The sequence below is a fragment of the Ziziphus jujuba genome, chromosome 7 (assembly GCF_031755915.1).
Source record: "Ziziphus jujuba cultivar Dongzao chromosome 7, ASM3175591v1".
NCBI lineage: Eukaryota > Viridiplantae > Streptophyta > Magnoliopsida > Rosales > Rhamnaceae > Ziziphus > Ziziphus jujuba.
In genome coordinates, this window is record NC_083385.1 from 14,570,536 (window position 1) to 14,582,415 (window position 11,880).

The 11,880-nt window shown below is 36.2% G+C and overlaps 2 protein-coding genes across 8 annotated transcripts; both read right to left on the reverse strand.

The window, feature by feature from the left end:
- LOC107425019 (transcription factor bHLH19) lies at window positions 1-8,112 on the reverse strand. Of its 7 annotated transcripts, none has more exons than XM_060819064.1 (7): window positions 5,756-5,934; window positions 4,646-4,770; window positions 2,940-4,013; window positions 2,212-2,280; window positions 1,447-1,965; window positions 876-1,253; window positions 1-330 (listed from the first exon to the last, which is right to left on the reverse strand). In XM_060819064.1, the coding sequence occupies exons 4-7, from the start codon at window positions 2,248-2,250 to the stop codon at window positions 259-261; spliced, it is 1,008 nt and encodes a 335-aa protein (XP_060675047.1). In that variant the 5' UTR covers window positions 2,251-2,280; window positions 2,940-4,013; window positions 4,646-4,770; window positions 5,756-5,934; the 3' UTR covers window positions 1-258. The 7 variants fall into 7 exon arrangements, 2 of the variants coding, with proteins under 2 accessions (XP_060675047.1, XP_060675048.1); XM_060819065.1 differs by lacking the exon at window positions 5,756-5,934 and adding an exon at window positions 5,038-5,727; XR_009639686.1 differs by lacking the exons at window positions 1-330; window positions 876-1,253; window positions 1,447-1,965; window positions 2,212-2,280 and having other exon boundaries at window positions 2,966-4,013; window positions 5,756-7,785.
- A 126-nt stretch (window positions 8,113-8,238) lies between these two features.
- Window positions 8,239-11,423, reverse strand: LOC107424994 (COMPASS-like H3K4 histone methylase component WDR5A). Its single transcript, XM_016034911.4, has 2 exons — window positions 10,672-11,423; window positions 8,239-8,780 (listed from the first exon to the last, which is right to left on the reverse strand). Exons 1-2 carry the CDS (start codon window positions 11,329-11,331, stop codon window positions 8,487-8,489), a joined length of 954 nt encoding a protein of 317 aa, XP_015890397.1. The 5' UTR covers window positions 11,332-11,423; the 3' UTR covers window positions 8,239-8,486.
- Window positions 11,424-11,880: the final 457 nt, after the last annotated feature.

Sequence of the window (11,880 nt, forward strand, 5' to 3'; positions counted from 1 at the left end):
AGGAGGGAAGCTGTTTATCGATTACCAAATCGAGTAGTACACACATTGGGAAAACTTCATGCAGTAAGGATCAGAAATTGGTCCTACATCGTAGCATCTATATACCTAATTGAAATGTTTTATTTTATTTTATTTTTTGGGATACTGAGGGGAAGGGATTCGAAATTTATCCAATTGAAGTTTAACAAACATATTTATATAATATATATTATACATATTGGTAATGGATAGAAAACAACTTTGGGTTGAGATTAACAGTCAATGTTGTAAGGCTGAACGAAGACTTCTCACTAGGCCCTTTATTAATCCAGCACAGCTTTCTTTTTCCATCTGTAAATTAACATTGAAGATGACCATGGAGAAGAATCAGAAGAATATGACTAACATCTTTAAACACAAAGAAAGAACTAATCGTCATAGTCCATATCTCTCTGTTTGTTTTAGAAGTACCCTAACATAATAACTAAATAATCTTTTACATGCAATCAACCTCATCAAATATCATGCATACTCAAGACACCTATCAAATTAACTTTCAAACTAACCTTTTCAAATTTAATTTTAAAATATGTATCCACCTCAATTAAAAGAATTTAAAAAAATCCAACAACAGTAATAAGAGACCCTAATTTTGGTTATATTTTTGAAATAATTTTTATTTTCGCTTAGCTTTTTCATAATTTTTTTTAAAAAAGCTATGCTTTACTTGCATTAATTAGGACCTAAGAGCTCTCCCAGAACGTTTAGACCTAAGATCTTTAATATTATAATGATAATCTGATAAGAGACTAGTTGCTATATATAACAGATTAATTACTTTTTATATTTCTAATATAATTGAAATTGTAAAAAAGAATTATTTTAAGGCACAATACCTGAGCCATAACGGTAACGTCCAAAGACAACTCCCCGAACGGCACGGCGCAGCTGTTGATGACCTTCAAGTTAAACTTCTCCATCTCAGTGAGAGTCTTTGCTAGAACACCCTTCTGTTTCTTGCAATGGAGCCTGAGCAGGACATTGTTTCCGGACACTTTAGCTTCGATATGTGGGAGCCACTCTTCCTTGTTGTCATCTGAGATCTCATTGGAGCAATCGTTTTGATCATCTTCATCAACCACGACCTTTGATTTCCTGACTATGACCACTTGTTCAATAGCTTTCTTTCTACTTTGGACCTCAAGCTTCTTTTCTTTTTCTTGCAGCTGTTTTATGTACTTTATAGTCTCTCCAAGAACTGAAGATTTGTCCGTCTGTAAATAATAATTAGAAAGACAAATTATAACCTTTCAGTCCAAGTACTGTGTAGTGCTTGGTCAATAATATGAAAAAATATATGGCAAAATGAAGGGCCTAGAAAGAAAACTAAAATATATGCGAAATTTTCATCTTATTAAAGAATAGTCAGGGGAACCACAGAGAAAGCTAGAAGCTTCAATTGGGTACCTTTTTAAGGCCAGGAACAATGGTCGATAGAGCAATAAATAGCTTGTTGAGATTTTCTCGCCGCTTTCTCTCTGCAATAACATGATCTCGTAACTGAGATGCAGGCTTGGTAGCACTGGTTGTGTTCTTACCCCATTGCCCAAATACGATTTCGTCTTCTTGGTTTGCATGAAATGGATGCTTAGAGTATTGAAAGACAGGAGATGAGGAGCTCAAGTCTCCGGAAAAGCCTGCTATATCTTCTTTGTTGTACTCAGAGTTCCTCAAGAAATCTGGATTATTAAATGAAAGAATCAAGGGTTCAGAATTTTTGTGTTCCATAGTAGTTCTGCACTGTTTTAAGCGTCTTTGATCTTCCATGTATGCGTTTACGGTAGAATCACTGTTCTTAATAGCCAATGTTGGAGAAGAGGAGTTGCTCTCTGATGAGAGAGTTTGCTGGAGACCCTCTACAAATGCAGCAATCATGAGTTCGGTACTTTGCTCGTAGTCATCAGTCAAGATTGAGTCCTCCATTTCCTGCAATTAATCAAGACCAAATGTGTTTCCAACCGCTAATTAGATGATATATGATTGGTGCTTACAACCTCTGATATTCATCACAAGCACATTAACATTGAACCATCAAGAACTTATAAATATATAAATTCTTCATCCACAATAATACATTTAGCATGACAAGGATCATATACAATGAAATTGCCAAATTAGTATAGGAAATTGATAAAGAGTCACTGTAGAGTTCATTCTGGGGAAAGGCCTTACCAGTTCAGACAGCCATGGGATTGATGATGAAAAATCCATTAAGGTATCTGTTTGCTTCCACTATTAAAACTGAAACAAGAGAAAAGGAGTAAGACTTATGACTTAAATGGTCAGCTGATCAGGAGATACATATATATATATATACACGTACATATAAAAAAACATGTAAATTCCGTCGAGGAAGGAAGATATATGGGTTTTATATTTTCTGGCCAGAGGAAGGAATATAGATTTATAGACATATATATTTATGTGAAGGAATATACCTGGTCCTATAAAATTAAATTGGAAATGCGATTGGAAAGGGCAAAAAATTAAGTGGTTTTAAGTTTTAAATCCACCACTTCAATATTTCCCAACTTAAATAAGCTTCCAACTTTGATTGAAAAAAAAATTAATAAAGACAAAAAAGCTTCCAACTTGACCTATTCGAGGTCAAGGTTGAGACTATAAAGGTAATGGCGGGCCTTGATCCAACAGAACCTTCTAGGGGTCAAGGGAAGCTCTAAATTAATCTATTGCATTTCCATGAGACTCCTGTAGGGTGGTTTATTCAAAATCTTTTTTACGTTTAGTCAATAGCAAGTTTCTCAAAGAAAGAAAAATGCAAGTAATGGAGCAATGTAATTTTTTGTGAGAGAAAAAGAAAAACTCAGAGAGAGAGAGAGAGAGAGAGAGAGAGAGAGAGAGAGAGAGAGAGGGAGAGACAAGAAATTAAGCCAGCTCACCATTTATTGAGCCTCTGGATTGTGTTCTATGCGTGAACAATTTGACCGACTTGGTTTAAAATAGTTGTCACAATGCAAGAGAGTGGTAAGATTGTTTAATGGAAAATGAATAAACAAAACCATATATAACCTGCCAACGTGATGGAAAATATCAATCAAACATTTTATGCAAATCCAAGGTGATTTATTGCTGACCTAAAATTTACTCACATGTGACACTGGGCCGAGTAAAGTTATGCACAAATATATAAAATACAGAAAACTATTTTTCATCACAGATTATCAAACATTATAATTAAGGTGGACGAACCATATATACATTCAATTAGAAAAAGCTTCGCCATCTACAACTAATCAAAAAATTTAAATTGAATCCTTCAAATTGTAAAACTCTTAAAATATAAAATGATTCTAAGATTTCCACATATCCTCTGTAATAATCTTTCTTATATTTTCAAATAATTCTTGGTAAATGACAAAGTTACAGCTTCACAGCCTATAGAGCACCCATCTTAAGGCGAGATAATGTTTTCTTTTTGCTGTGTGAAGCACAGTTTTCAACATCATATAATTTTTCTCTATAAGCAAGTGCTCTAAAATGCCAGCGAGAAGAATAAATGAATTTTTATGGGAAATTAAAAAAAATGGCGGAAATATTTATATTCTACTGCTATATTTCACAAGCCGAGGCAGAAAATTGCAACAATTGCAGCAATTACCATGCAGCAGCATGTATAGACCCATGTGCTACTAGGTGGGATCTATAAAAGATGTTCACCAAATTGGTAAACATTTATGATCTTATGAAAATAGTTGGTCTTTGTACGTAGCACATAAAGTTGTTATTTGGTTTCAAACACTTGTATATAATAAAATCATTGCTATATATGTTTATCAAAAAAAAAAAAAAAAAATCACTGGTATGTATAATTTATAATAAATGTACATCTGTACCAGTAAAGTAGAATCTCATAAAACTAGCGGACAGTATGCCCACCGAAATCCTTGCCCTTTTTCCAATAAAATGACCATGCCGGGGAATCAGTATTTGTCTCTTCACACATGATAAGAATCCTTCAAAAGCACAACGACACAGATTAAGAGCTAAGACAATGACCACATGGTTTTTGTTAATTGCTTTGGTTATTGTGTGAAATAAATCAATATTATTTATTTGTCAATTGAATAGGATCTGGCCACGATACCCTTTTGCGGTCCGTTCAAATATATTTGGGTTTTTCTACTTGATTGTCAATTACTAGAAGATTTTTGTCTTCTGCCAGACTAACTGTTTAGGACGTCATCCCAGCAGTGGTCCATGGGCTCAGTTTGAAAAAGCAGCCTCTTCTAATTATTTACATATAATAAATGTATAAACAATCAACCACCCCAAATTGGACCAACCAAATTGGACTTCCTAAATTATGCATCTCATAATTTATCTTTTCTATATTTGTCTTTTTTCTATTTTCTTTTTTGGGTAGCCAGGGAAGGATCTGATTTCCAGGCAATGAGATGACAAAAACAGTCTGTTTCAGAAGCATGCAATGAAACTCTCCTCTTTAAGTCTTACACCTAGTTCCTCAAGATTTTCTTGGTTCTGTTCTTTCCTGGAACCTCAATAATTCAGTTGGCTTTACTTGCACAAACTGCCAATAATATAACCATTTATGATGTGTCACATATAACCAAATGCATTCACATACTTGTAGGACGAGTTTCTCCGTGTTTGTCTTCAAGAAGTCAGACACCAAGTCTAGGGGATCGATGGGTGAAGGCGTTGAAAGTACCTGGTCTTACTTCCAAAAGACCTTCCAGTAATGAGTGATCACTGCAGATCCCAAAATATATGAGAGTTATGAATCACCATTGACCACAAATGAGAACGTGACTTTGTAAATAACTTGTACTCGACACTTGAGATAGTGAAACTATTTAACAACTTGCACTTAGACCAAAGGAATGTCCGTTAATTATATAAGCTGTTAGTATAAACAATTACTAGTAGTTCATAGTATTTTAGTTTGTGAATACGTGGTTAAGCCACGAAATGAAACTTGTATTAGAAGGGATCTATAGCACTAATAATAATGAATACCTTCTACCTAGTCGAAGAGATGTTGGTGTCCGAATAGGATTACACGAAAATGTAAGACATTGCAGAGATTTACATCATTTCTCTCAAACTCGAGGTGTGACCGACTCCATCCTCTTCTCTATATTGGACATTTTGTTTCAGCCTTTAAGAATAAAGGAACGGTCGGATTTCAGGGTACTTGGACCAAGGTCCTCTCAGTACATAATTGATGAGGTTGCATTCACCTATTTGGAACTTGACCTTTCTTGCAGCTCATCTTGGTACCTAACACTTAGACAAGAGGTTTTTCCTAGAGTGATAACCGAGAGGATGAGCTCCAAGTTCATAGGTCATGAAGGAGAATGTCTAAATAATAAGAAATAAATTATCTCCACAATCATCAAAGTTTATCCATAATTTCATATTTTGTAAGTATTATCTAACAAGTTTACTGGAGGCCAGAAAGGGAACCAAATGCGTTAACACAACAACATCCCATAGATAACTTGGTCATTGATATATTGAACCTAGACAATAAAGGAAATAGTGATCCTGATTTGACATTTAAAACACAGGATCATGTTAAATTTTTACTCCACATAAACTATAAAATTGTAAAAAAGTTCAAAGTATGAAGTAATAATCAGTATTTTGCTTCACTGATTTCTTGGTAAACAGATTTCTTAATAATTCAAGGTAAAATTGTGACATAGATGATATAATAGGTTGAGAAGGATACCTGAATTCTTAATAAGTAGTATTCGTATGACATGAAGGCCTAGACATTAAACTAAGCACCACACTTCTACGCAACCACAGTGGTCCCACATAAATAAGCCTCAACAACCAAAATATTTGGCTCCTCCATTACCAACTACTGTAAATATTCCTAAGTATGAGTTATCAGTTTGCTAAAACTATTCTCCAACAATATTTTCTATTTGTTTGAGCATATAACTAGTCTCTTTCATTTCCATGTTCAGCTTTTCCAACTCTACATATATATCTCCCGTACAAGGGTGAGCAATATCACTGACTGAAAAGACATGAACCACTTTATCTACTTCAACCCAACTCCATCCTGCACTTTTCCTTATTGCCTTTTGTTGCATCGATTTCCTAACCTCAGCTACTTCATCCCATAAACCAGCTCTTGCATAAATATGAGACAACGTTACGTAAGGGGCAGCATTACTTGGGTCCATCTCAATCAGTTTTTGAGCAGCCTCTCGTGCAAGGTCTACTTCACCATCTATCTTGCAAGAACTTAAGAATGAACTCCACATTACATAGTTTGGTTTATAAGGCATTTCCTTTATTAACTCCTTTGCCTTTCTCAGACGCCCATTTCTTGCATAGAGATCAACCAGGCAGGCATACTGATCTAGCTCAGGAACTAGCCCATAATCCTGTCTCATTTGGTTAAAATAATCTACTCCTCTTTCAAGAAGCCCTGCATGATTACAGGCTGTCAAAACAGCAGTGAAACAGATATGGTCTGGCGTGAACCTTTCTTCAGCCTTAGCATGCTCAAAAAGCTCTAATGCATCCAACCCCCTACCACTCTGAGCATAACCCATGATCATTGAAGTCCACAAAATACTATTCTTTTCCACTGTCCGATCAAATACATAACGAGCCCAATCAATGCTGCCACATTTTGAATACATATCTATCAAAGCACTGACCACAAAAACATTACTTTCTGAACCCATTTTTGTGACCAGAGAGTGTATTTGGCATCCCTGTTGAAGTACTGCAAGGCTTCCACAGGCATTTAAAATACTGGTTAAAGTATGACTGGTAGGACTCAAATGCTTATTCCTCATTTCCATAAACAGTTTTAGAGCCTCTTCACTGTATAGGTTCTGTGAATACCCTGAAATCATAGAATTGAAAAGAATATTATCCCTATCTGCTGTCTCAGAAAATAACAATGCAGCTTGATCCATTGCTCCCCACTTTGAATAACAATCAATTAAAGTGCTGACAACAAAACTGTTTTCATCGAAACCAAGTCTCATAACATGAGCATGAAGCAATGAAACTTGTTTAAGAGCACCAGTGAGCCGAGTACATGCACTTATAACACTAACATAAGTAAAACTATTGGGTTTGATCTCGGTGCTCAGCATCGCTTTAAACATCGAAATGGCTTCTATTCCATGGCCATTCTGCGAGAACCCAGTTATAATTGACGTCCACGAGACTTGATCATGCCTTTTCATGCAGTAAAATATCCTTCTAGAATCCACAACAGCATTACATTTTGCATACAAATCAACGAGCGCAGTGTTCAAAAACAAATTGTCTTCGTATCCAATTTTAATAACATGAGCATGAATTTGCAAACCTAAGCGCCAGTTCAGGGTTTTAGCACAAGAATTGAGCGCTGTACAAAGAGAGTATTTTGTGAGCTTCCTTCCTACCCAGTTCATCTGTTAAACCGGCTCCAATGCTTTAAAGCAGCCAGGATTGCTTCGCTAGTCCTCTATCACAAACATCTTCATATCCTTTTCCAAGAATCAGAATCAGTAAAATGAGTGTCACCTCTCTCAGGAATTTTGTTGAACGCTTGGCGCGCAGCAGTTAAGATGCATCGACAGACAAGCAGGACTCGGTCTAATAGTGCGGGAAATGATTAACATGAGTTTTACTCTCGCAAAAGGCAGTCTGAAATCTCTAAATGCCAAGCAAGGACACGTATCTAAGCAACAATTTGATTTTGGAAAAAAAAAAAATATATATATATATATATATATGTATGTAAACCATAACGTACCCAGATACCTTAGCGTCACATGGCTCTTGTTATGGACATGAAGTTGTGTATTAATTTTCCGTGTGAATAATGAGAGTGGAAGTGAAAGAAAAAATCAGCATAAATTGGTGGGTTGGGGTTTCTGAATTTGTAGGTTTTCTTCTTCGATTCGTTCTTGCAAACAATGCAGAAACAGAGAAACTATGAGACACTGGCAGCCACTTGGCACTAATTATTTATCTATTTATTTATTTCTAAGCGGTAGAGCATCTCCGCCGAGAAACATGAATTTTACCATTTTAAAAAAATTAATAATAATAATAATGACCTTAATTAAACTGAAACTGAAAAATCCATACGACTATGAGCTTTGGGTCCCATTAATGGGTACTTAGGACCCATACACCTATAAATCCACACAAGGAAAATATATATATATATATATATATATAAGTCGAAGAGATTCAATTACCATATATATGCTTGGAAATATACAGACTTTACAAACCTCATCACCCCATTAAAACACACAGGCACAGTGGCTTAGTGCATCTCAAAACATAGCTTAATTTGCAATTGAACATTTCGATCCAGTTTGATCTCCGACCACAAAAGAAAAGTTCTAAACTACACTGACATACATAATATTCATAAATAAAGTTGGTTTTTGAGAATCATAAAGACTCATAACAAAGAGCAAAAAAGACTCTCAATCCTTGGACTGTGACCAGATTTTCAGAGTCTTGTCGTTGCCGAGTGCACCAGATGCAATTATGTTCTCTTTGGGATGACATGATACTGATATAACCGTGTCAGTGTGACCTTCCAATTTCTGTACTATTTTTCTGTTCTGCAATTCCCACAGGTATACACAATTATCTTCTGAACCACTAACTATATACTTCCCATTTGTCACAGAAAACGCGGACGAAACGCAATATTTTGAATTAACATGGCCAGAGTATGTCTTCAGAAATTTCCCAGTCGACAAGTTCCATAGCCTCTGTGAACTCAATATTCAATCCAAAGTGAGTTTTATTACATTAAAATGAACATAAACCACCACAAAGACTGGAGTCTGAACGGGATGAGAAGAAATAACCTTAACATCATTTTAAGAAATGTGCAAAAATATCTTAAACAAAAATAGAATAATTCACAGTCAGGATCTTTTTTCTTCGACTATTGCCCATGGAAAATCACCCCCCTAAATTGGTACTTGCTACACATGATTCCCCAAAAGAGGCAGCAAGGATTATGCAAGAATATATATTATTGAACCCAGTAACTCTGAACAAAAAGATGTCATGTAGTGTAGGGCATAGAACAATGCCCTGATTCCAAAATTCCTACAGTTTCCCTAGTTTGACAAGGCGAAACCAAGCAAAAATATGAGATAATTACCACCTATCTCTTAACTTAGGCAACCAATGCCCTGATTCCAAAAATCCTACAGCTTCCCCACTTCGACAAGGCAACACCAAGCAAAAATATGAGGTAATTAACCAGCTGTCACTAAACTTAGGAAACCAATCAGGACTAAGCAATAAATATATATAAATTTTTTGCATGACTTTAGTTATACCATATAAATACATGAGACAAAATCATACTGGGGGATTGTAAGTAACTAATCCTCTCACGACCAATCTAAAATGAAGGTTTTCTTTAAAGCAAGAGTCATTTAATCTCAACTTTCATTCTCTAGGCCCAACTTAAACTAATCATCTAAACAAATAGCTCTCTGGTCCAATTCCAACTCATCATTCAACCCAAAGAAACAGCGACGAGGTTAGGATGGGTCAGTACTCCCAAAGTTGGTCCCATTGATTTTTCTTCTTCCACAACTTGACTAGATCAGTTCAGTTGGTGCGTGTCCCAATACTCAGTTGGGTAATCACATATACCCCTTCCAAAAACAAGTCTATGTTCATCAGCAAGGAGCCAAAAGTCATGTTAAAGAAGCATTCTACATATATTCTGGTTTTGAACAAAATGTTATAACGCAATGCTCCCATTATCCTTAAGGAGCAAAAAGAATTATCACTTGAGACCTCCAACCAACATTTTGGTTTTTGGAAAGAAGGACCAAAGGTCCAAATAACCAGTAATGAACTGCTTAAATTCAACAGCAACAGATACTTATTACAAGAATATATAAGAAAAGTGCAGTTCTTCAAATGAAAAACCAAACTAATCCTATAAATTGATGAACTGTATGCGTGCATGCACTGAGCTTCAGGGTTCAAAGAATAATTTGATCAAACAGGAAACACAGAAAGGTAGAAGGAAAAACACTGAGCGTCAATGATTCAATGTAGAGCAAAAAGCTGAGCAAATATTAAGAAGCAAAATCCCAATGAGCCCCTGTAATTCTGAACAGCAAGGAACAACACTGAAGCCAAAAAGTGTAAAAATATAGTCCAGAGTCAAAACAGGAAAAAAGGAGATCAATAAAACATGCTTTGGAGAAAACAGTTAAGAATAAGAATTGGACTCGTTTACAACGAGAATGGTAGTCAAATTTGCTTCTAACTCCAAAACACACTTCTTATTCTCTTTGGTTACATACTATTACCATATACCATAGATTTTATTAACAAAATGACACGAATTATAGCCAATATTGTCTTATAGGCCAATCAGTAGAACCCAAGCATACAAAGTCAAATTTTTTTTTTTTTTCCCCTTCACTCTCTAAATGGAGAAGGCGAAAGGACATTGTGAAAGATCAAACACTGTGCCAAGAAGCTGGCAGGAAATTATATGTTGCGTCATTGTGAAAATTTATAAAGAATTGAGCAATCATTCAGTGCGAAACGCAAGAGGACCATCACGATTGAACCCAAAACGCAAACTTTAAAGCTAAAACCCAGGGAAAAAGTAGAGCTTACCAAAGTATTATCCAGAGTACCAACAAGGATAAACTTGCCATTGGGCGAGAACTTGACAAAGGAAACAGGCGGGTTCTCATCGTCGATGAGGGTCTTCATACAATGCCCAGTAGAAGCATCCCAAATCCTACAGAGACCGTCGTAGCTACTGGAGACAATGAGCGACCCATCGCGGTTGAAATCGACGGAAGTGACGGGGTCAGAATGAGCGGGCAAGACCTTCAAACACTTGCCGGTCTTGACGTCCCAGATTCGAACGGTCTCATCGAACGAACCGGAGACGATCATGTTGGACTGAGGGTTGAAGTTGACGCAGAAAACGTAATTGGTGTGGCCGTGGAGGGTCTTGATAAGGGAACCAGTGGGCACATCCCATAGCCGGAGGGTCTTGTCGTCGGAGGCAGAGACCAGAAACCGCGAGTCCTCCGAGAAGGCAAGGTCGGAGACTCCTTGCTCGTGGCCCTGAAACTCATGGAGCGGAGAGAAGAGGGTACTGGAATCGGACCCATTGAAGGAGTAGGTCCGGAGTGTCTTGTCGGCGGAGGAGGAGCCGAGCAGACGGCCGTTGGATGAGAATTTGACGGCGGAGATGGCACGCTTGTGGCCGGTTAGGGTTTGAGATAGGGTATAGGGTTTATATTGGACTGGCTCAGTCGCCATTTTGGTCTGACCTGTTTGGAGTTTTTGGACAGACGTTGGAGGATTTTTGGAGGGAGCGCTTTCGACGTGGACTATGAAATCAAAGCCACCCAATTTCTAGTGGAGTATGTTTCAGCAAATTTTATTTGCGACCCAAATGGAATATTTCATTTCGACCCCAAAAGTTTACATTAATTTTAATTTAATCCTTTAATTTTAAAAATTATAACTAATACCCTATAGAAATGTAAATGATATTATTTCAAAGGATAAATAAAACATAGGAGAGAAAAATGATAGATTATTTGAACTTAAAAGAATTGATAATATATTTAAAAATATAAGAATCAACTTGTATCTAAATTAAACATAAAAGATGAATGACACTAACCCCTTATGTTTGACAGACTTTTAAAGCAGATTATTTGTCATAGGATCAAATATCTTTTTGCATTAATTATTCTGACCAAAAGGATAAGCTGGATTTTGAAAACATAAATGAATTAAAATTTTATTTTCTTTTCGTCTAGAGGGTAAAATTAAAAAGGAAAAATAAAAATAAAACAAATA